At 45.4% G+C, this 24,813-nt stretch overlaps 1 protein-coding gene across 1 annotated transcript; it reads right to left on the bottom strand.

Annotated features, from left to right (window-relative positions):
• Positions 1-24,798, bottom strand: OAT (ornithine aminotransferase). Its single transcript, XM_055246287.1, has 11 exons — positions 24,713-24,798; positions 20,143-20,229; positions 14,374-14,601; positions 11,830-12,054; positions 11,631-11,726; positions 8,146-8,273; positions 6,490-6,612; positions 5,616-5,744; positions 4,410-4,523; positions 3,526-3,670; positions 1-805 (listed from the first exon to the last, which is right to left on the bottom strand). The coding sequence occupies exons 3-11, from the start codon at positions 14,570-14,572 to the stop codon at positions 645-647; spliced, it is 1,320 nt and encodes a 439-aa protein (XP_055102262.1). The 5' UTR covers positions 14,573-14,601; positions 20,143-20,229; positions 24,713-24,798; the 3' UTR covers positions 1-644.
• Between the last annotated feature and the right edge of the window lie 15 nt (positions 24,799-24,813).

Here is a 24,813-nt window from a genome sequence, read left to right as displayed (position 1 = left end):
GACATTTTAAATATAAGCTTTATTTTAAATTTAAAGAAATATTGAAAATAAAGATTTTTTACAAATCATAATCAAGCACTCAAAACAATTTAGGAATGTTAAACACTAATTCTTAATTCAAAATAATGACATCCATAGAATACAACCCTGGTGTTGGCCAATATGAAGTTTACTTAATACTAGTATTTTATATACACTTAACCATTAATCCTTCCTAAAATTCAATAACAATGATTTCACTTTATAAGATGAAGCCTTTTATGTAATACCCAGAGATAACTTTTTCAAATATGAAACACTTATACCAGTGAGGAAATTATAAAAACATATATCAATTATACTGAAGGACTTGATTTAGAGGCTGTCTGTATATAGATGCATTTCACCTTAGGAAGTACACATGCACATCAAAACACTTCAACTGAATGAATATAGATGCCATTACATTATCTTCGTTACGTTACAAAGCAAACGGCAGGTTAATAAACATTGTTCTATTATGTATCAACTGAAACAAATATATTCAAAAAAAAAGTTTTTGAAGACTCATGGGAGTGGAATGTGCCCGCATTAGGAACAAAGCTTTTACAGGACCACCTGTCTCCAGCTGGCTCCCAGGGACCACTGAAAACAGCTGGCTACCCTCAGAAAGACAAGATGGTCTTGTTAATAATTTCAATGGACTCTCGAAGCTCATCCTCCTTGATCACCAGCGGAGGCGCAAACCTGATAATGTCGCCATGGGTTGGCTTGGCCAGAAGTCCATTATCTCGAAGTCGCAGACACACCTTCCAAGCATCACAATCTAAAGAAAAATAGTAAAACATACATGCTCAAAGATAAACGTTTAAACATCCCTTGCCATATGTATGGGCAAAGTGCAGCCTGGCAAAACAAAATTAACAGAACTTGCTCAAGTAAGGGAAACTTGGGCTGGGAGCGGTGGCTTATGCCTGTAATCCCAGCACTTTGGGAGGCCGAGGTGAGCGAATCACAAGGTCAAGAGATTGAAACCATCCTGGTCAACATGATGAAACCCCGTCTCTACTAAAAATACAAAAATTAGCTGCGCATCATGGTGTAGTCCCAGCTACTTGGGAGATGAGGCAGGAGAATTGCTTGAACCCAGGAGGCGGAGGCTGCAGCGAGCAGAGATCGTGCTGCTGGCACTCCAGCCTGGTGACAGAGCAAGATGCCGTCTCAAAAAAAAAAAAACAAAGGGAAGCTTGGAGCTGCAAGCTTGCTTTGTTTTTATTCCTAAAAAGGAAGTTACTCTTCACTTTTCAGAAAGTACATAACTAGGTTTGAATGATATGATTAGACATATCATAGTTTTTCATAAATGAAAAAGACCAAGCCAAAAAAAAAAAAAAATGTGCTAAGGCTGCTGTATTAATCACACAAGGAACAAATGCAAAAGAACTTGGGTATGGGCTGGGTGCAGTGGCTCACACCTGTAATCCCAGCACTTTGGGAGGCCGAGGTGGGCAGATAAGAAGGTCAAGAGATCGAGACCATCCTGGCCAACATGGTGAAACCCCATCTCTACTAAAAACACAAAAATTAGCCGGGCATGGTGTGGCACATGCCTGTAGTCCCAGCTACTCAGGAGGCTGAGGCAGGAGAATCGCTTGAACCCAGGAAGTGGAGGTCGCAGTCAGCCAAGATCATGCCACTGTACTCCAGCCTGGCGACAGACACTCCAGCCCAGAAGAGAGAGGCTCTGTCTCAAAAAATAAAATAAATAAAATTCTAAAACAGAAAAAAAAAGAACTTGGGTATGATACAGATGATTAACTGACATAAAATGGGCAATACTCAAAACCCATGAACACTACACATTCCGAAAACGGACTCGCTTCCTGAGCTCAACATTTTATAGCAGCGATTCTCAACCTGGCTGCCCATCAGAATCATCTTAAAGGCTATTGCTAATGCCTGTGCCCCGTCCCAGATCTGTCAAATCAGAATCCCTGGGGTAAGGCCAGGCTTTGACTCATTTTTTTAAGAAGCTCCCCAGGTGATTCTTTTTTTTTTTTTTTTTTGAGACGGAGTCTCACTTTGCCGCCCAGGCTGGAGTGCAGTGGCGCGATCTCAGCTCACTGCAAGCTCCACCTCCCAGGTTCAAGCGATTCTCCTACCTCAACCTCCGAGTAGCTGGGACTACAGGTGCCCACCACCTCGCCCGGCTATTTTTTTTGTATTTTTAGTAGAGATGGGGTTTCACTGCGTTAGCCAGGATGGTCTCGATCTCCTAACCTCGTGATCCGCCCGTCTCGGCCTCCCAAAGTGCTGGGATTACAAGCATAAGCCACCACGCCTGGCCCCCCAGGTGATTCTTTAAGTGCAGCCAAGGTTGGGAGGTTGGAATCGTTGCGTTAAAAGGAAGAGTTATCACAAGAAAATCCAGCAAGGAACACCTAAGGGTTACAAAGGATGTACTAAAACATCAAACACCCAATTAAGTGACAGCCAGCATTATTTTTATTATTGACCCCACAACTGTCATTCATATCATTATTTCTGCTGCTCCTATAACCTCTACTGACACAAAGCATCAAAGTGAGGGAGGGAAGGATAGCAAAGAGGACACTTGCAAGTCCAGACTCACCAACAAACAATCTTGAACTCTCTAAATACTGCATGACTAACTTAAGGCAGAAAAATAAGTGTCTTAAAGGAACAAGGGTCCAATTGGTTAAATGTGCCTTCATTTAGAAAAGAGCTATATTTTTTATACTCTGAATGTAATTATAAATCAGACAATAATCTGTCTAAAAGGTTTGGTCATTATGTCAGTCAGCAGTTTCAAACAGAACATCCCAACAACCAATTAAAATACCAAGTGTGGCCAGGAGCAGTGGCTCATGCCTGTCATCTCAGCACTTTCAGAGGCTGAGGCGGGCAGATCACAAGGTCAGGAGATCGAGACCATCCTGGCCAACATGGTGAAACCCCGTCTCTACCAAAAATACAAAAATTAGCTGGGCGTGGTGGCACATGCCTGTAATACCAGCTACTCGGGAGGCTGTGGCAGGAGAATCACTTGAACCAGGGCATCGGAAGTTGCAGTGAGCCGAGATGGCGCCATTGCTCTCCGGCCTGGCAACAGAGCAAGACTCCATCTTAAAAAAAAAACAAAAAAAAAAACAAGTGTGGCCGGGCGCAGTGGCTCACGCCTGTAATCCCAGCACTTTGGGAGGCCAAGGCAGGCGGATCACGAGGTCAGGAGTTCGAGATCAGCCTGGCCAACATGATGAAACCCCGTCTCTATTAAAAATCCAAAAATTAGTCAGGCGTGGTGACAGGCACCTGTAATCCAGCTACTCAGGAGGCTGAGGCAGAGAATTGCTTGAACCCAGGAGGCAGAGGTTGCAGTGAGCCAAGACCGCGCCACGGCACTCCAGCCTGGGAGATAGAGCAAGACTCCGTCTCAAAAAATAAATAAATAAAAAAAATAAAATACCAAGTGTATTTTAGGTCTTCCTTAAAAAATTATCTTGAGTAAATGTTTTATCTCCACACCTTTGGTTTCTTTAATAACAATGGCGTTTAATAATCCTTTTCCTCTCACGGCAGTTACGACATCAGAAGGCAGCTTCATGAGTTCATTTCTCAAGATGATGCCCAATTTTTCTGCATTTTCAGCAAGGTTTTCTTCTTCTAAAACCTACGTTTAAAGAAAAATTATACAAATGTTAAGACTGTCCTTTTTTTGTTGTTCTTTGGAGGACAACAGGGACTGTAAACACAGGAAAAACATGACTAGATAAAAGACCAGAGGAACTTAACTTTCATTGCTATTTTTCAAAGCCTGTATTAATTTCTAATTAAACAAACACTAGCTCAGAGCCTTGCTTTCGTCACAAATCTACTGCCAATCATTCATGGAAAATAAGGATTAAAGTTTATTTAATGCAACTCACATACTGTCATTAATTGAATACATCGGTGGAGGAAATGTAATTCCTAAACTGCAATAGTTTCTTACCCCCTCACCAAGTTCTATCCTCAGAGATTACATAATAATTGTATACCTTCAGCAGGCACTTAATCAGTCTGAAAACATTATAAATCCACACTTAAAAGAAAACCTGCTTGCTAAGCAAAAAGACAGGGCTGGTAGGGGGGTCACAGTTGAGAGTCCTGTGAGGGCCAGCCAGGGCCAAAGAACCCAAAGCGCCAGGTGACTGTGAACTCAGGAAGCCCACGGAGGAAATCCAGTCTACTAGGCCAAGTTTAAATTACTTTTTGAGGATATCTTCTTCCTAAAATTTTTCCTCTATACTTCATGTTTTCTAATATTTGGCATTCTTATTGAATTTCTTATTATACCAGTGGGCCCAAATTAAAAATCACTTCAACACTGCTTTAAAGAATAGACACTGTGTGGCTGTATCAGTCTTTACCTCAAGGGCTGCGATGGCCACTCGGCAGGCTAGTGGATTGCCACCGTATGTGGACCCATGCTCCCCTGGCTTAATGGTCAGCATTATGTCATCATCACACAGCACTGCAGACACCTGAAAGACAGTCAATTCACCATGTCATTTCTCAGCACTAAGCATTCTACTAAGCATTCTTTTCCCCAGAGTCCCGCTGTCACCCAGGCTTGAGTGCAGTGGCGTGATCTCAGCTCACTGCAATCTCTGCCTCCCGGGCTCAAGCAATTCTCCTGCCTCAGCCTCCCAAGTAACTAGGATTACAGGCACCCACCACCACACCACACATGCTACTTTTTTTTTTTTTTTTTTTTTTGTAGTTTCAGGAGAGATAAGGTTTCACCATGTTGGCCAGGCTGGTCACGAACTCATGACCTCAGGTGATCTGCCTGCCTCGGCCTCCCAAAGTGCTGGGATTGCAGTCATGAGCCACTGCACCCAGCCAAGAAGCTGATATTTAATGACTTCAACGAAAAAGTTTACATTTGCCAGCCTAACTACTGGTAACAGCCTGATGACTTAAGTCATACCCTAAAACATTACAAATACTTTAGGTACACGTCAATGGCACAAAACAATATAATTTTGCAACTAAAAGAGAAAAGCTATTTCTGCAATGATACAATTTCACAATCCCTTCCAACACTGAGATGAAATGCTTTGTTTAAATGCTTAAAAAACAAAGTTGCGCATTCTTTTTAGCAAAGGTTTTGTCTATTCAGCAAAAACAGCTACACTTCAGAGACTTCTGATGCAGTAACAATTACTGACTCTGAAAGGCAAACCCAAGACATGAACTACAACAAACATTAATTTTTTTCAGTTTCTATGTTCACCAGTCATGGTTTTAAACAATTAGTAATATGCCATGTTTCTGAACACTGGAAAAAAGGACAAGAGTCTACAGGAGTCCTTTGAGGGTAAACTGTTTCCACCCCAATCCAATGTCATAGCAAATTCCAAGGCACATTCAATTCTTCAGGCAATAAGTAAGTGGGTCACACACTGGTCCCTTAAATGTTTTTATTAGAGATATTCCAGGTGGCCTACAGCACACTTGGCAAAATCAAACCATCCGAAAGGCATTATTGTCACAATCAGTTGATGTATAAATACTTTAGGGGTATATTTTACAAGAGTAGGAAATGGAAAGAGGGGGGACATGAAACTTACAGGGTATAAGCCCCCAGAAAGGGCCTTTCCAAGGAGGACTATATCAGGTCTGACATTTTCATAATCAACAGCCAGCCATCTACCAGTTCTGGCCAATCCTGTCTGTATTTCATCAGCAATAAACAGAACCTATTGGGGAAAAAAACATAACCCTATTACTAATTACTTTCATTTCCACAGGGAAAATAGCCATCTTTATTTCACTGTCCCCCCACCAACAATAAATGTGTAATTCTGATGTGCCCTCGGATTTGTAAAAATGTTTTAACTACACACACAATTTCAAGAGTATCCTATGAGAATCTTGTAGACTCACCAACTATTTCCTCTGTCAGGCCGCTATCTCCCTAGAGGCCCATTCTGCCCTGCTCTACATAGTGAAAAGGTGCTGATGCAAAGGTGAGGGTTTTGTATGGCTTTTCTGGACCTAACTACCCTCTGGGAACAAATTAATTCATTTGTTTATTCCACAAACATTTAATATGTGACAGGAACTCTCAAATGGTAAACAAAATACACTACTATTAGCCCTGGGGGAAAGGAGGAGAGAATACAACAAAGGGCTTACGGGGGCTCAAAGTGAAAGGCTCTTAGAGCAGCGAGGAAGGAAACGCTGTTAAGGCCAGGTCTGCAGTTCTGCACAGGGCCCAGGACGAGGCCAGAGACAGGAAAAAGTCAGCTTCTGTGCAGGTTTCTAAGCACTAGAAAGTACTTAAGCTCTTAGAATGCCATCGCCCTCTAGTGGAAAGTAATTTAATCTTTGCATTTATCCAATCAGCAGAATTCAGAGAGGAGCTGGGGAGGAGCCCATTCAACCTTATCACAAACAGCTAACTCGACATTCAGCCTTATCACAAACACCTAACATGACAACCTGGTGCCTGGTGCAGAGCTCTCGCACTCCCATTAGGTAACCTGGATCCGGAACAACAACACCTGCTTCACCCTGAATTGGTTCTACCATGAACGCAGCCACATTTGGATCCTGAAGAGCACGCTACGGAAGAAATAGGAATAAGTTTTAATAACTTTCTTTCTACCACACTTGGAAATCTGAAAGCATATACCACACATATTTTCTATTAAGTATGCAAATCAAGTTTTTGCACTAACGTAAATTCTGACTTCATAAGAATTTGAAGTGGAAGACTTCAAATTCACTGCCATTCAATTATCAGAAGCTCCAAATACCTCACCTTTAAGTTACATTAGCCTACATTTCCTTTTTTGCCTCATTCTGTTGCCCAGGCTGGAGTATAGCGGCACAAACATGGCCCACTAAAGTCTCGAACTCCTGGGCTCAAGGTGATCCTCCTGCCTCAGCCTGCCAAGTAGCTGCGCACCATGCCCAGCTAATTTTTTATTTATTTATTTATTTTTTTTTTATTTTATTTTTGGAGATGGAGTCTCACTCCGTCACCCAGGCTGGAGTGCAGTGGCATGATCTTGGCTTACTGCAGCCTCTGCCTCCTGGGTTCCAGCAATTCTCCTGCCTCAGCCTCCCAAGTAGCTGGGATGACAGGCGCACACCACCACACCCAGCTAATTTTTTTTGTATTTTTAGTAGAGACAGGGTTTCACCATGTTGGCCAGGCTGGTCTCGACTCCTGACCTCAAGCAATCTGCCTGCCTCGGCCTCCCAAACTGCTGCGATTACAGGCATGAGCCACCGCGCCTGACCTTGATTTTTAAATTTTTTTGTAGAGACAGGCTCTCCCTATGCTGCCCAGGCTGGTCTTGAACTCCTGAACACAAATTGCTCCTCCAGCCCTGTCCTCCCAAAGCACTGGGGTTACAGGCATGTACCACCATGCCCAGCCTGTTTTCTAATACACAAATGTACCTAAATTAAATCTGGCTGGGCACAGTGGCTCATGTCTGTCACCCCAGCACCCTGGGAGGCCAAGGTGGGCAGATCACTTGAGGTCAAGTGTTCGAGACCAGCCTGGCCAACATGGCAAAACCATGTCTCTAAAGAAAATAGAAAAGTTAGTTGGGTGTGGTGGTGTGTGCCTGTGGTTCCAGCTACTTGGGAGGCTGAGGCAGGAGGATCACTTGAACCCAGAAAGCGGAGTTTGCAGTGAGACGAGATTGTGCCACTGCGCTCCAGCCTGGGCGATAGAGTGAGACTCTGTCTCAAAAAAAGAAATTAATTACTTAAATTAAATCTAAAGTAAATAGCCTTTTAAAGCCAACTTAAGGCTTTCTTAAAAAGTCTTCCACTTCTTAATTTTAAAAAGCTAGCTAAAAACAGAAATTTTACCTAGTAAGTAAGCAAGTATACCCAAGTTAACTGTTATGAAGGACACACATCTAAAGTAGTTGGCTGGCTGTACAGAGTAGATCAGAGAACTCAGCTTTCTCTGCGTTGGAAACTAATTGATCGCTACTGAGAACAAGTCTGAAATCGTGGCCTAACTTAAGTGAGATAAATTTGCATTACTGTCATATAATGTACTTTTAATTCATATATTCAACAGCTTTAATTTCTATTCTCAGTGAGCTGAGCACTATGACGCTAGTGAAATACCTCCAGTGCAGGCAGATCATTATAGGGAATGATGTCGAATCCTGGCATAAATGGTCCAAAACCATCGTAACTGGTTGGGTCTGTGGAACTGGAGATAGCAGACAACGTCCTACCCCAGAAGTTTCCAGCTACAAAGGAGAAACAAACAGTGATTATTTCAAAGAAACCCAAAATTCAATAAGCACTATCCCCGCAAAACACCACAAGAAGTTTGACTCAAAAAATAAATCAAGGGCTTGCTTTAGTGCACCTTCAGTGGGCTTTCAGTTGTTAAAACAAAGTCTGATATTAAACAACATGGCTCCTATGACACAAGGCCACTAAGTCTGGCCTTGTAATTCCTATTTTCGGCATTTCTCTCTACTGAGCCTCTTGACTGGAATATATAGCCCCTGAAGATAGATAACTTACTTTTCTTTCAATAATCCCCAACCCAATACCAAGCCCTAACAATTGAGGTCTTCAATGCATGTTTTCTAGAGAAGGTGCATTTATGATAGTGATATGAGAAAGAATATCCTTCATAGACAATTAGCGGTTTTCCTTTCAAAACTCCAATACTGCAGGCTAACAACAGAATGCATTTCCAATTTCATTTGGAGAAAAGATCCTCAAGCAATCCAAACACGTTTCCATTTTACCTTCCTTGATATTATAATCCTTTATGATGCTAAATGACAGACGTCTCCCTTTCTGCTGGAACATTTTTTATCCATTAATAAAGGTGACTGAGGATCTACTATGTCAGGCATTGTTTTAGATGTTGGGGAATAGGCCGGGCACAGTGGCTCACTTATGTAATCCCTGCACTTTGGGAGGCCAAGGCGGGCAGATCGCCTGAGGTCAGGAGTTCAAGACCAGCCTGGCCAATATGGTGAAACCCCATCTCTACTAAAAATACAAAAATTAGCCGGGCATGGTGGTGCACACCTGTAGTCCCAGCTACTCAGCAGGCTAAGACACGAGAATCCCTTGAACCCAGGAAGCAGAGGTTGCTGTGAGCTGAGATCACACCACTGCACTCCAGCCTGGGTGACAGAGCAAGACTCTGTCTCAAAAAATAAAAATAATAATAATAATAAAGATGTTGGGGAAGCCGGGTGCTGTGGCTCATGCCTGTAATCCCAGCACTTCGGGAGGCCGAGGTGGGTGAATCACCTGAGATGAGAAGTTCGAGACCAGCCTGGCCAACATGGTGAAACCCTGTCTCTACTAAAAATACAAAAATTAGCTGGGTGTGGTGGTGGGCGCCTGTAATCCCAGCTACACAGGAGGCTGAGGCAGGAGAATCACTTGAACCCTGGAGGCGGAGGTTACAGTGAGCCAGACTGCAGACTAGGTGACAAGAGTGAAACTCCGTCTCAAAAAAAAAAAAAAAAAAAGTTGGGAAATAGATCATGATCACAACTAGCAAGATCCCTATCCTCAGGGAGCTTCCTTTCTAGCAGGGAGAAAACACCTAACATAAACCAGTAAAGCAAGTGAGCTGGATAATTTCAGAGAGGGTTACATTCAAGAAGGAAAGACACCATGTAGAATAACAGCAAGGTGGGGAGTTTGTGACATCTTTTTATCTTCTCACCACTTCTGCCAGCAGCAACTCAATTAATCAGTGCTGGATTATCGTATTTTGGCTTCATCTCGTTTCTAAACACTATTCTTGCAAAGCCTCTTTCACCAGCATCCCTTACCTACAAGTAATCTCTTCTTTTACTTGTCCACAAACAATAGCACATTGATTTTGACTAGGTTTGTTTAAGAAGAAATGCACTGATCAGACCATAAGCCTATTTGCTCTCCCCTGCCTAGCCTCAGGAATCTCATCCTCAGTCACTTACCCTGCAGGTATAAGGGACTTACAGTTAGGGACAGTCTTCCTCTGTCTCTCCACCCCACTGACTCACCAGCTTCTTTCAATACTCAGGTGAAAACATCTTTGCACCCTTTGCTATTAAGAAAGAGACTGGACACAGTCTATAAGAATGAAAATCACCAGAAACACCATGTTTGTTTGCAAGAAACAGTTATGTTGTCCTACAACGAAAGCACAAGACTTTTAAATGGCAAGTTACAGAGTTTTGCAAAGATTTCTTCTTTGGGAATACCAATCTGTCCCCTCAAATACCAATCACCTCTGGCCTTCGGTTGAACTCTGGATTCTATTATGTTATGGGGTTTATCATTTAACTGCATGTGTTCACAAGGCAGAATATTTAATGATTTCAACTATCACAAGAATGAACTTTGACCATTATAGTGACAAATCTACACATACTTGTTTTAAAAAAATAAAGTTTAGGCCGGGCGCGGTGGCTCACGCTTGTAATCCTAGCACTTTGGGAGGCCGAGGCGGGCGGATCACGAGGTCAGGAGATCGAGACCACGGTGAAACCCTGTCTCTACTAAAAATACAAAAAATTAGCCGGGCGTGGTGGCGGGCGCCTGTAGTCCCAGCTACTTGGAGAGGCTGAGTCAGGAGAATGGCGTGAACCCAGGAGGTGGAGCTTGCAGTGAGCCGAGATCGCGCCACTGCACTCCAGCCTGGGTGACAGAGCGAGACTCCGTCTCAAAAAAAAAAAAAAAAAAAGCTTAAAAAACAAGTCAGAACCTCTCATTTGAATATCATATGCAGAACCCAACAGTCAAACTACATCTTCTCAATTAATTGCTAGTCTCCCTAACCAAAATTCAAGTTATTCCTTTCATCCAGGCCCAGAAGCCTAACAAGGGCAACTCCAAGCCTCCTCTTTTCAACAGCTTCTAAGAGGAACATGGCACAACAGGACCTCCAATATCAAGATTCAAACCACAGTTTATGTAGGCCAAGGCCCCACGCTAACTTCACCCAACCCCAGCACCCAACACAAACCCTCCACCAGTAAGACTATCTAATTAACTGGATAACTACTATGAAAAAAATCTGACAGGCAAATGAGAGGAATAGGGAGTTCAGAAAGAAAAATCCCATATATGAATAAATAATCCCAAGAAGAGGAAATCCCTCATAAATTTTTAGGAAACGTTCAGCAAATACGTATCATGTACTGGGCAAAACATATTACAAGTATTTCATCAGCAAATTAAAACAGTAAATTTATACATATATATGTTTTTTATATATAAAATATGTGTGTGTGTGTATATATACACATATATATGTATATATATACACATATATATGTATATATATACACATATATATGTGTATATATATATATACACACATATATATATACATATATATATATACACACACATATATATATACATATATATATATATATTTTTTTTTTTTTTTTTTTAAATAGAGACAGGGTCTCCCTATGTTGCCCAGAAGGCTGGTCTTGAACTCCAGGGCTCAAGGAATCCTCCTGCCTTGGCCTCCCAAAGTGCTATGATTACAGGCATGAGCCACCATGCCTGGCCACAGTAAATTATTATATTGTATGTTTCAATCATAGAAGTTAATATTTAATTTCACATACCTGCAAAAACGATCTTTGCTTTGTATTTCTGAATGCCCTTCACAGTATAGCCCCACTTACGAGCTAGTTTACAGGCAGTCTCTCCGGCCTCCACTCCTATCAGGAGAGAAACATGTTCAGATTTTTAAAAAATGTTAAACTATCAAAAAATAAAAAGATTATTTTTGAGAGTATTTAACAAAAAAAGGAAATGTTTTACCTGTATTCATAGGAAGAACTTTGTGGTAGTTGAAAAGTTTAGTAATATACTCCTCATATTCACCAAGTACGTTATTATAGAAAGCTCTAGATGTTAAGGTCAATTTGTCCACTTGACTCTTCAGAGCATTCACAATCTTGGGGTGACAATGCCCTTGGTTGACAGCACTGTAAGAACTCAGGAAGTCAAAATATTTTCTGCCTTCTACATCCCAGACATAAATACCTAAAATACATAAAAAAGGAAAATAATTTTAGACAATTACTATACGGCATAAAGTCCAAAAATTAAGAGTGGTAGCAAGCCCTCTGAATGCCTATATATGAACCTCTATTTAATATATATTTGTAGTTAAAGCTTGTTTTAGCTCAGGCATAATGAACTTTGGTTTGCAAGGAATTACTAAGAATTGTATTTTATCTTCCCAGCTTCAAAATACACATTTAACAAAAATAACACAAAAAGGTTATAAACTCTGGAGTAAAACCTTTACCTAATTCTAAGATTTAGGATCCAAAATTAGAATTTAAAAGCAGAAGTTAGGCAAGGAGCCATGGCTCACACCTGTAATCCTAGCACTTTGGGAGACCAAGGCAGGGATTGCTTGAGCCCAGGAGTTCCAGATCAGCCTGGACAACACGGCAAAATCCCTGACTCTACAGAAAAATGCCGGGCATGGTAGTGTGCACGTATGGTCCTAGTTACAGAGGCTGAGGCAGGAAGATTGCTTGAGCCTGGGAGGTAGAGGATGCAGTGAGTTGAGACTGTGCCACTGCACTCCAACCTGGGCACCAGAGCAAGATCCTGCCTATAAATAAAATAAAATAAGTAAAATTTAAAAATAAAAAAGCAGAAGTTACACATAACAGACAAAAATCATGAGAAGTAGACTATAATAACTCTTAGGATGGAAAAAAAAATATTTGTAAATCATGTGTCTGATAAGGATCTAATATCCAGAACTCTTACAACTCAATTTCAAAAGGACAAACAACCCAATTTAAAAAATGCGGAAAGACTTGAATAGCTATTTCTTCAAAGAAGATATACAAATGGCAAGAAACACATGAAAAGATGTTCAACATCACTAATCATTAGGAAAATGCAAGTTAAAACCACAATGAGATACCATCTCACACTCCCTGGGATGGTTATAATTTAAAAAAAAAACAACTTTTGACAAGGATTTGAAGAAATTGGCACTCTCATACATTGCTAGTGGGAAAGTAAAAACAGGGTTGCCATGTCATGTAATATGAAACAGACTTTCAATAGTTCAAAAGAAGATATGTCTATAGTACTGGTACCAAATAAAATACAAGCAAATGACCAAAATGTGTGATACTCTTATATTGTCATTTTCTGGTACAAAGCTAAGTAATAGACTTTGGTTTTATTTGGTTAAGGCTGTTATTTATTCCAAATTGTAGATTAAATCACCATTTGGCAACTATCACAGTAATCATTTATTCAGGCAAGAATCATTAATGGATGCTGAAATTGTCAGTAAAAGTTCATGAGTAACTGGATATTTACAGAGTTTTACACTCTGTCCCCACAAGATACTTAATACAAAGGGAAAGAAGACCAAGACAACCAAGGATTGAAGAACTGTTCTGGGTTAAAGAATAAACATGACAACTGAATGAAACTCAGCGGAGGTTTTTCTTTTGTTATAAAAGAGAACAAATGACATCTGGATTAGGTCTCTAGACTAATGGTGCTGTACCAGTGTTAAGTTCTTGATTTTTACAATTACTCTATGGTTATAAAAAAGAAAGTCAGCTGGGCACAGTGGCTCACACCTGCCATCCCAGCACTGTGGGAGGCTGAGGTGGTAGGATCACTTGAGACCAGGAGTTCAAGATCACCCTGGGCAACATGACAAAATCTAATCTCTACAAAAAATAAGCCAGGCATGGCAGGGCACACCTGTAGTCCCAGCTACCTGGGAAGCTGAGGTGGGAAAATCACCTGAAGCCGGGAGTTCCAGGCTGCAGTGAGCCATGATCACACCACTGAACTCCAGCCTGGGCAACGGAATGAGACCCTATCTCAAAAAGTCATTGCGTTTTTGGAAAGACGCACTAAGTATTTATGGGTAAAGAGATATCATGTGGTGGGGTGCAGTGGCTCACACCTGTAATCCCAGCACTTTGGGAGGCCAAGGTGGGAGGATCACAAAGTCAAGAGTTTGAGACCAGCCTGGCCAACATGGTGAAACCCCATCTCTACTAAAAATACAAAAATTAGCTGAGTGTGGTGGCGCATGCCTGTAGTCCCAGCTACTCAGGAGGCTGAGGCAGAAGAATCGCTTGAACCCGGGAGGCAGAGGTTGCAGTGAGGCAGTATTGTGCCACTGTACTCCAGCCCAGGTGACAGAGTGAGACTCCATCTCAAAAAAAAAAAAAAAGGAATTAACCATGTCTGCAATATACACATTAAAAACATCTAGAAAAATGTATATTGTGAAAATATGGAAGCAATTGTTTTTTTATAAAAGGTTTCAAGAAAAGGGAAGAGACGGATTAATCTGAAACGTACCTTTTCCTCTCTCCAGGGCTACAGGTAAAGGATGGTAGTTGTGTGCACCATACTTATATTCCCTTTCAAAAATGTCATCAGAGGTTGGAGGGCCTTGGACTGTTTTTTTAGTTGCAACAGATGTAGCAGAAGCCACTGAAGAATGAACTCCGCGACGAAGTACAGCAAACCTCTGCAAATGTGCTAGTTTGAAAAACATTGTGTCCTTCAAGTAGAAAAACCACAGATCTGTTCAAAGAAAAGAGAATGCATTAAGAGTGAGAATCCGCTCTCCCTCCCTCCCTCCCTCTCTCTCTCTCTCTCTCTCTCTTTCTTTCTTTCTTTCTTTCTGTCCCTCTGTGGCCCAGGCTGCAATCTACTTGGCTCCCTGCTGCCTGCACCGCAGACCGGCACGCTCCACCGCTGCCTGCTTTTTCTCCTTTGGCCGCAGGCACGCGTTCGCCATCTTGGCCACGCTGGTCGCCAGCTCCTGACACCGAGTGCTCTGCCCGCCTCAGCCTCCCGAGGTACTGGGACTGCAGACGGAGTCTCGCTCACCCGGTGCTCGGTGTTACCCGGGCTGGAGTGCGGTGGCGTGGTCTGGCCTCGCGGCAGCCTCCGCCTCCCAGCCGCCTGCTTTGGCCTACCAGGGTGCTGGGATTGCAGCCCCTGCCCGGCCGCCGCCCCGTCTGGGAGGTGGAGAACGCCTCTGCCCGGCCACCCATTGTCTGGAAAGTGAGGAGCGCCTCTGCCCGGCCACCCATCGTCTGGGAAATGAGGAGCACCTCTGCCCGGCCGCCCCGTCTGGGAAGTGAGGAGCGCCTCTGCGCGGCCACCCATCGTCTGGGAAGTGAAGAGCGCCTCTGCGCGGCCACCCATCGTCTGGGAAGTGAGGAGCGCCTCTGCCCAGCCACCCATCGTCTGGGAAGTGAGGAGCGCCTCTGCCCGGCCACCCCGTCTCGGAGGTGAGGAGCGCCTCTGCGCAGCCACCCACCGTCTGGGAAGTGAGGAGCGCCTCTGCCCGACCACCCACCGTCTGGGAGGTGAGGAGCGCCTCTGCCCGGCCACCCACCGTCTGGGAGGTGAGGAGCGCCTCTGCCCGGCCACCCACCGTCTGGGAGGTGAGGAGCGCCTCTGCCCGGCCACCCCGTCTGGGAGGTGAGGAGCGCCTCTGCCCGGCCACCCCGTCTGGGAGGTGAGGAGCGCCTCTGCCCGGCCACCCATCGTCTGGGAAGTGAGGAGCGCCTCTGCCCGGCCGCCCCATCTGGGAAGTGAGGAGCGCCTCTGCCCGGCCACCCATCGTCTGGGAAGTGAGGAGCGCCTCTGCCCGGCCACCCCATCTGGGAAGTGAGGAGCGCCTCTGCCCGGCCACCCATCGTCTGGGAAGTGAGGAGCGCCTCTGCCCGGCCACCCATCGTCTGGGAAGTGAGGAGCGCCTCTGCCCAGCCACCCATCGTCTGGGAAGTGAGGAGCGCCTCTGCCCGGCCACCTATCGTCTGGGAAGTGAGGAGCGCCTCTGCCCGGCCGCCCCATCTGGGAAGTGAGGAGCGCCTCTGCCCGGCCACCCACCGTCTGGGAAGTGAGGAGCGCCTCTGCCCGGCCACTCATCGTCTGGGAAGTGAGGAGCGCCTCTGCCCGGCCACCTATCGTCTGGGAAGTGAGGAGCGCCTCTGCCCGGCCACCCATCGTCTGGGAAGTGAGGAGCGCCTCTGCCCGGCCACCTATCATCTGGGAAGTGAGGAGCGCCTCTGCCCGGCCGCCCCATCTGGGAAGTGAGGAGCGCCTCTGCCCGGCCGCCCCGTCCGGGAAGAAGTGAGGAGCGCCTCTGCCCAGCTGCCCCATCTGGGAAGTGAGGAGCGCCTCTGCCCGGCCGCCCCGTCCGGGAAGAAGTGAGGAGTGCCTCTGCCTGGGCGCCCCGTCCGGGAAGAAGTGAGGAGCGCCTTTGCCCGGCCGCCCCGTCCGGGAAGAAGTGAGGAGCACCTCTGCCCGGCCGACCCATCTGGGAAGTGAGGAGAGCCTCTGCCCGGCCACCCATCGTCTGGGAGGTGAGGAGCGCCTCTGCCCGGCCACCCATCGTCTGGGAAGTGAGTAGCGCCTCGGCCCGGCTGCCCCGTCTGGGAAGTGAGGAGCGCCTCTGCCCGGCCGCCCCGTCTGGGAAGTGAGGAGCGCCTCTGCCCGACCACCCACCGTCTGGGAAGTGAGGAGCGCCTCTGCCCGGCCACCCATCGTCTGGGAAGTGAGGAGCGCCTCTGCCCGGCCACCCATCGTCTGGGAAGTGAGGAGCGCCTCTGCCCGGCTGCCCCGTCTGGGAAGTGAGGAGTGCCTCTGCCCGGCCACCCATCGTCTGGGAAGTGAGGAGCGCCTCTGCCCGGCCACCCATCGTCTGGGAAGTGAGGATCGCCTCTGCCTGGCCACCTATCGTCTGGGAGGTGAGGAGCGCCTCTGCCCGACCACCCACCGTCAGGGAAGTGAGGAGCGCCTCTGCCCGGCCGCCCCGTCTGGGAAGTGAGGAGCGCCTCTGCCCGGCCGCCCCGTCCGGGAAGTAGTGAGGAGCGCCTCTGCCCGGCCACCCATCGTCTGGGAAGTGAGGAGCGCCTCTGCCCGGCCACCCCGTCCGGGAAGAAGTGAGGAGCGCCTCTGCCCGGCCACCCATCGTCTGGGAAGTGAGGAGCGCCTCTGCCCGGCCACCCATCGTCTGGGAAGTGAGGAGCGCCTCTGCCCGGCCACCTATCGTCTGGGAAGAAGTGAGGAGCGTCTCCGCCTGGCCGCCCCGTCTGGGAGGTCTACCACGGAGGCCAGGGGCAATGTGGGGGCTGGACGTGGTGGCTCACGCCTGTGGTCCCAGCACTCTGGGGGGCGAGGCGGGTTGATCACTTCGGGCTAGGAGTTCGAGACCAGTCTGGCCAACTTGGCGAAGCATGAAAAATACAGCAGACAAACCAACCAACCAACTCAGTGACAACAAAACAGGTCTACCCTGGAGTCATACTCTAATTTTTTCTATTTTCCTCCCTTTCTGATCCTTTATCCCACTTTCTTTTTCTTCCTCTTCCTTCTCCCTCTTCTTTGTCAAATAGAGGATTGAGTTATTATCACTGATCCATATAAAGTCCCTCTCTCATTTATTTTAACTTCCACCCCCCATTTTTATTCCCCGACTTCCCATGTGCAACCTTCCTAATATGTTTGATACGCATCTTTTTGTTTGTATGTATTTTTAGAAAATGTTTAGTTTATGTGTGCAAAAAAAATTAATAAAAAAAAATTTAAAAAAAAATAAATAAATAAATAAATAAATAAATAAAAAAAGAGTGAGAATCCTTGGCTTATGCCTACAATCTCAGCACTTTGGGAGGCTGAGGCCAAAGGATCACATGAGCCCAGGAGTTTGAGATCAGCCTGGGCAACACAGCAAGACTCCATCACTACAAAAAATTGAAAAATTAGCTGGGTGTACTGGTGTGCATCTGTAGTCCCAGCTACTCAGGAGACTGAGGTGGGAGGATTGCTTGAGCCCGGAAGTTGAGGCTGCAGTGAGCTGAGATTGTGCCACTGTACTCCAACCTGGGAGACACAGAAAGGCCCAGTCTCAAGGAAAAAAAAAAAAATGGCCAGGCGCGGTAGCTCACATCTGTAATTCCAGCACCTTGGGAGGCCAAGACGGGAGGATCACTTGAGCCGAGGAGTTAAAGACCAGCCTGGGCAACATAGTCTCCATAAAAGAAAAAAAAAGAGTGAGAATCTTGAGTCAGGTGTGGTGGTTTGTGCCTGTAGCCCCCAGCTGCTCAGGAGGCTGAGGCGGGAGGATCACTTGAGCCCAAGAGTTTGAGGCCAGCCTGGGCAACAGAGTGATACCCTGTCAATCAGTCAATCAATCAACCAATCAGTAAGAGTGAGAATCTTTCCAGAGCTAATGAACTGTGTGTTGACTGAGTACCTGCTAAACACTAAGTACTTGTTAAGCACCTACCACAGTCCAATACCATCAGGCACGATGCCATGAGACAGCTACAACTGTAGGGCGGAGACCAGAGGCAGGGAGACCAAATCAGAGAAGACTGCCAGAGACTAGGCATGGGGCAGGAGACAGAGGGACTGACAACTATTTTGTCCTTGTATATGGAGAGTGAAGCAATTAAGGTAGAATTTGGTTTCTACCAAAATAAAAGGGACCATCCTAAAATAAAAACAACAGGTGTGGAGAGGAAAAAGTTGACTTTTGGGGTATGGGAATTGCTTAACACCAAAGTTCTAAACTATAAAAAGTCAAATCTTTTTATTTTTTTATTTTTTTTTTTTTTGAGGGCGGGGAGGACAGGGTCTCGTTCTGTCACCCAGGCTGGAGTGCAGTGGTAAGATCATGGCTCACTGCAGCTTCAACCTCCCTGGCTCAAGCAATCATCCTACCTCAGCCTATCCAGTAGCTGGGACTACAGGCACGCACCACCACACCCAGCTAATTTTTGTATTTTCCGTAGGGATGGGGGTCTTGCCGTGTTTCCCAGACTGGTCTTGAACTCCTGGGCTCAAGCAATCCGCCCACCACGGCCTCCCAAAGTTTTCGAATTAAAGGTGTGAGCCACTGTGCCCAGCCTAAAATCCTTTATTTAGCCACAAATATCTAAAACTTCTGTAGGTCAAATTTATCATAAACAAAGGTGAAAGGCAAAAAGACTAGGAAAAAAATGTTAACTTCTAATAGCTTTAAAGTGTTCACAGCAAGTTGAATTAGACCAAATATATACATACATACATAAATACACACATACACACACATATTTATATGAGATTCCCAAACAAAACAATCTATTCTGCTAGGATGGTTGTTTCTACAAAACTTATCCTCAAAAAATTGTAGCATAAAAGGTATTGTTGGCAAGGTGTGGTGGCTCATGCCTATAATCCCAGCACTTTGGGTGGCCAAGGCAGGCGGATCACCTGAAGTCGGGAGTTTGAGACCAGCCTGACCAACATGGAGAAACCCTGTCCCTACTGAAAATACAAAATCAGCTAGGCGTGGTGGTGCATGCCTTTAATCCCAGCTACTCAGGAGGCTGAGGCAGGAGAATCACTTGAACCTGGGAGGACGAGGCTGCAGTGAGCCAAGATCGAGCCATTACACTCCAGCCTGAGCAACCAGAGTGAAACTCCGTCTCAAAAAACAAACAAACAAAAAAGCTATTGTTAGCAAAAGGTAACTGAGAAACTACAATCTGTTACTTGTATGAGCGTTAAAGTCTAAACATCACTGAGCAGGCTGGTGTTTACCCTGCCACCCCATCACATAAGTCAGAGCCATGGCTACTCTCCCCAGTCACCCCCAGCCCTAAAACCAGCCCCTCCACAAGGCTTTGCACATCTCTTTGTACCCAGTTTACCATTAAGCATCCTGATAAGCCATGAAGTAAAAACTAAGCTATGAAAGAAACTAATAATTAAAAGGAAATTAGAGCGTGTGCATAGGAATCACCTCTGGAAGAAAAAAAAAAAAAGCTTAAAGACAAATTCATGATTAGGAGAAAGTTGCCAAAAACTAGCTGTACTTATTCCATCTATACTTACTTTCTAAAAGACTAGTTAATTCATGTTTCAACAGAAGTCTACCAATGACAAGTCAAACCATGTATAATCTCACAGCCACTCTTGATTCGAGCTGCCAAATTAGCAAAACATAATACTTGGAGTTTGGCTTACTTCCCTTTAAAGTTGGCACTACCTAGTAAATCCAGTATGTTCAGGAATTTGCAATTACTAAACAAAATCCAGCACTCCGGTTTGCCAAAGACTCACCGACTATTTTTTCTTCCCACGGTTCAGTCTAGAATACAGATTTTTAACCCAAGATCCACGGACAGTCTGCAGAGAGTCCAAAATCTCCTGAAATAAAATGCAGAATTACATGCAGACATATATTTTTCCAAGAAGAAGGTCCATAACTTTCATCAGACTTTATCTCAAAGGGGTGGGTACCAACAATCAAAACAAAAGTGATGTAAGAATCACCCAACTGGAGGCAGCTGCTAGCAAAAATGTCTAAGTGTACTATACGGAACTTCCCCAAAATACTACTGCTAAGTCTAAAACACTCAAGTATGACTTCTTTCTTGGGCTCTTTATGCTTTGCTCAGTATGAATTAATTGTTTGATCAACGAAAAAATTAGAACATTAATTTTTGCCTATCAAATTAGCAGTAAAACACTCAGGTAATACTTAGTGGTGCTCTAAACTGCAACAACTTTCTAGGGCCAGGCAAGGTGGCTCACACCTATAATCCCAGCGCTTTGGGAGGCCAAGGCAGATCACTTGAGCCCAGGAGTTAACGATCAACCTGGGCAACATGGGGAGACCTTGCGATCAACCTGGGCAACATGGGGAGACCTTGCGATCAACCTGGGCAACATGGGGAGACCTTGTCTCTATAAAAAATATGAAAATTAGCCAGGTGTGGCGACGCGTACCTGTAGTATCAGGTACTCAGGAGACTAAGGTGGAAAGATCTCTTGAGCCCTGAGTTCTGGGCTGCAGTGAGCCACGATCTGTGCCACCAGCACTCCAGCCTGGGCAACAAAGCGAGACTGTGTCGCAAAAAAAAAAAAAATCTGAGATTATCTAAATTCAACATTCTTATTTTATATAAAAGTTATCTGCACAGCTAATTTCCAACAGAAATGGGATGAAAAATTCATTCACCTGTTAAGTTTAGGCAGTTTTACTAAAGAATAACTGGTGACAAAATAATATCATTCAAAACATTACTAATACTCATTCTTAAGGTTTTTGTTTCTTTTCACTTACAGATGGAGTCTCAGCTATGTCGCCCAGGTTGGCCTCGAACACCTGGGCTCAAGGGATCCTTCTGCCTCTGCCTCTGCCTGAGCCTCAGGAGGAGGTGGGACTACAGGCACACACCACTGGGTCAGCTATTCTTAAGGTTTTTAAGATGAAGTCTGGATATTTAATTCAACTGGGAAAGGTCAGAAACTGGATACGCCATGATGTATCAAAATCCTGTAAACGCATTTCTATTAAAGAACCTTCTGTGTTCAAGTTGCTGTGCTTGGCACTGTATGAGAAATCTTAGAGCAGAATTAAGATGGACTTAAAAATAGCCAACATCAATAACATCCTCTTCCAAAAAGGTTTCAAAACCAGGAGAATCAAGTGGAAAATCCCGAGTTTGGAGACCAGGATTTTAAATTCTGCCTGTGGTTCTGAAGAGTAACTCTGGGTGATTCTGTCAATCTTTCTGAGCTTCAATCTCCCCATTTGTAAAATGAGGTTGAAGCGTTACTGAGGATTAGATGGGTTAATGTTATCGTGCCAAATCCAGCACAAAATGGCCACTCAGTTCCCTTTTGCCCTTAAAACTAGCCAGTTTCTGAAATAGCACAATCAATAGTGCCATGATTTCTTTTTAAAACTGTTTAAAAAGACACACACACACACCATTTTTCAGTTGATAAAAAATTAGAAAACACAGACAAGAAAATTACCAGCAATTTTACACTTGCATGATAACCATTAACATTTGGTTATTTTTTCTATGCATAATTAGTATCCATGTTAGCTTTTTTTCACCCTCCCCTATAGAATTTACTATTTAAGTCTCTCCTAAGGACTCCCAGGGACTGTGTAGACTTGTAATGGGTCCTAACACTGCAGGCCACTTGTTTTTATTCCCAAAAGTCTATACCCTAAGCTCCTTTAAAAAACAGTAAAATTCACTTTGCATTCCTAGAACCTAGCCCAGGTTGGGCATCCTGTGGGCCTTTGTCAGATAAAGAGGTCAGTCTTACTTAGGACTCCTGAGGAAGTCAAGGTAGCAAGTGATCAAGACCATGGGATCACCTATCCCTGACCAAGTTGAGTCTAACTCTAAGAGGGAGTGTTCACTCTCTGACCTCATCTAGAATAACTCATCTCTTCATCAAGAGTTTACTTCATTAGATCTAATGGCCTTCAAAGGTCAAAATAATGTGTTCCAGGCTGCTATCATGCATCTACCTGACGCCCATACTCAGGTCCTGGAAATGAGAACAAATTGCTCTTGGCAAGCTAGAATTCTAACACTGAAGGTTTTATCCACGTAATTAACAGAGTCCTTTGGGCTAGCATTACTCCCTCCATCTAGCCCATCCATCTACATTAGAACATACCTACAGTAGAATTTCCACAAAAGGCTGCATTTTGAAGTTAATTTAGCCTATACTCTTAAAAACTATTTTCTTACTCTAAAAGAATAGTCAGTGTAAAGTTGTCCAAAAGCCACTTAAAATATTCAACTTGAGGAGTAAATTTGTTCTTGCTATTTTGACAAATATTTACTTTTCCTGAGGTAACCATTCACAAACACAGGCCTTTAAAAAAAAAAAAAAAAAAAAAAAAAAAGTTCTACCAACAGAAGTCTCTTTGATGTAATCAGTATTCTGGCTAAAATTCAAGCCAAGTGCATCATTGGCAAACAACTAGTTTTACTACTGAGAAAGGATTGGGGTCAACTACAGCACATCCTCCACACACATCCAAATTCGGTGCATTCATCGCTATTTGTAAATGTTTGAGATTTGACTGGTCCTCAAGAACTCACTAAAGGGCATAAAATATGCACACAAATAACTGTAATAAAGGCAAGCTATGGGGATAATACATATTAGGACAGCTGCTCTGAGGGAAAAAATGTCTTTTAAAAATGTTTACTATTTAAAGTTATACTGGATTTTTCTTTAGGAGGGGGGATGCAAAACTAATCTTAAACACCATGAAAAACTGTAAACCCAAAACTATAAGCTTTCTTTTTTTTTTTTGAGACGGAGTCTGTCGCCCAGGCTGGAGTGCAGTGGCATGATCTCAACTCACTGCAAGCTCTGCCTCCCGAGTTCAAGCAATTCTCCTGCCTCAGCCTCCCAAGTAGCTAGGATTACAGGCGCGCACCACGGTGTCTGGCCAATTTTTGTATTTTTAGTAGAGACGGGGTTTCACCATATTGGCCAGGCTGGTCTCAAACTCCTGGCCTCAGGTGATCCGCCTTCCTGGGCCTCCCATAGTACTGGGATTACACAGGTGTGAGCCACTGTGCTGGGCCAAAAATAAGCTTTTTAATTTAACTCTTGTTTTTATGAAAAGATTCATCTAAAGACAGAACCAGGATATTCTGATGAAAGGAGTCTATTGTTATTTCACATGGCTAAGAGCGATTGATTACAATCTAAAGAACAGTTCCGGGGTTACTGAAAGAATTAGCTTATCCACAGAAACCCTTTCAATCCCAGAAGGAGAAATTTAGAATTTGGAAACTGAACATTAGTCATTTCTTAAGGTAAAGCCACTTCATTCCAAAGTCACTCTCTGTTCCCCCTTATCACCGTAATTTATCTAAGAGGTAAAACTGAACACCAAACAGGTAAGATGTAGAGTGACAATAGGAGACGGTGGGTCACAGGGCGAGTGCCCAGGTGACTTCGGGCCTCAGTCCTCTCGCCAGCAAAGGGCGGACAATGACCCCTCCCGTCCCGCCCGGGAAGGCGACCGAAGTAAGGCACCGGCCAGGTCCAGTTACTGATGCTCAGCAGGGTTTGCAAAAAGCCCCCAACGGGAGGTTTTCATGCTGAAAGTCCTGTTGCCCCCCCCCCCATCCCCCACCATCTAATTAACCTGCACGTTACTGTAAGGAAGGTTCTGCTTCCGTAATTTTTTTATTTCGACAGAGGCTGGAGAAAAAAAATCATAGGCTGGAAGAGGGGAGCGATGGGCAGGCCGATCTGCAGGGCGCAGGAGCAGGCCGGGAGGACCCAGCCCTCCAAGACTGCATCAGCGCCCCCGCCGCGTGACCAGGGCCACCGGTTTACTGCACAGGTCCCCCGTCCCCAGAACGCAGCCTCCCCGCCGACCCCAGGAACAAAGGGTGCCCAAAGGCCTCCTCCCCGGAACCCCGGGGCGCCTCGGGGGTCTCCGGACAGGTTGGCCGAGTCCTGGCCTCCACAGGCCGCGAGCGCAGGGGGCGGCGGCTCCGCCCGGTCTGGCAGGCGGAGCTGCCACATCCTCAGCCTCTCCCTGCCTCCCGCCCCACCCGCCCGCCCGCCCGTCGGCCGCTCTGGGCTGGAACCAGGACTCGGGCCTGCAAGCCGTGGGGCGCCACGCCCCTGCCCCCTGAAGCTGCGCGCTGGCCGGAGCCGCCCGCAGAGTAAACGGGCCGCGGAAGCCGGTCTGGTTCCCCGACCGAGGCCCAGCGCGCCCCCTTAGCCAGCATCCCCCGAACCCGGGCCGCGGCCACCCCGCGCCCGCCCGCCTCCCCCGCCGCTGTCAGGGAACCCCGGCCAGGCCCCGAACCAGAGCCCCAGGACCGCAGCGCCCGGGCGGTACCTGACAGCGCCTGAGGACAACAGGGTATACACGGCGTCTACGAAGCGCAACAGCAACACCGGAGCGTCACTGCGACTTAAAGGCTGATTCCGCCCCGCCCC

Source organism: Symphalangus syndactylus, chromosome 2, assembly GCF_028878055.3.
Source record: "Symphalangus syndactylus isolate Jambi chromosome 2, NHGRI_mSymSyn1-v2.1_pri, whole genome shotgun sequence".
Lineage (NCBI taxonomy): Eukaryota > Metazoa > Chordata > Mammalia > Primates > Hylobatidae > Symphalangus > Symphalangus syndactylus.
Note: the sequence above shows the minus strand (reverse complement) of the source record. Positions and strands in the feature narration are given on the sequence as shown.

Bases quoted from the DNA above. Each gene is read 5' to 3' on its own strand.
- OAT (XM_055246287.1), bottom strand. From the start codon at position 14,572: ATGTTTTTCAAACTAGCACATTTGCAGAGGTTTGCTGTACTTCGTCGC. The intron at 11,727-11,829 runs GTAAAACATTTC...CTCTCCTGATAG, and splicing joins AGTTCTTCCTATGAATACAG to GAGTGGAGGCCGGAGAGACT. The intron at 3,671-4,409 runs GTAAAGACTGAT...CTTTAAACGTAG, and splicing joins TGGCCATCGCAGCCCTTGAG to GTTTTAGAAGAAGAAAACCT.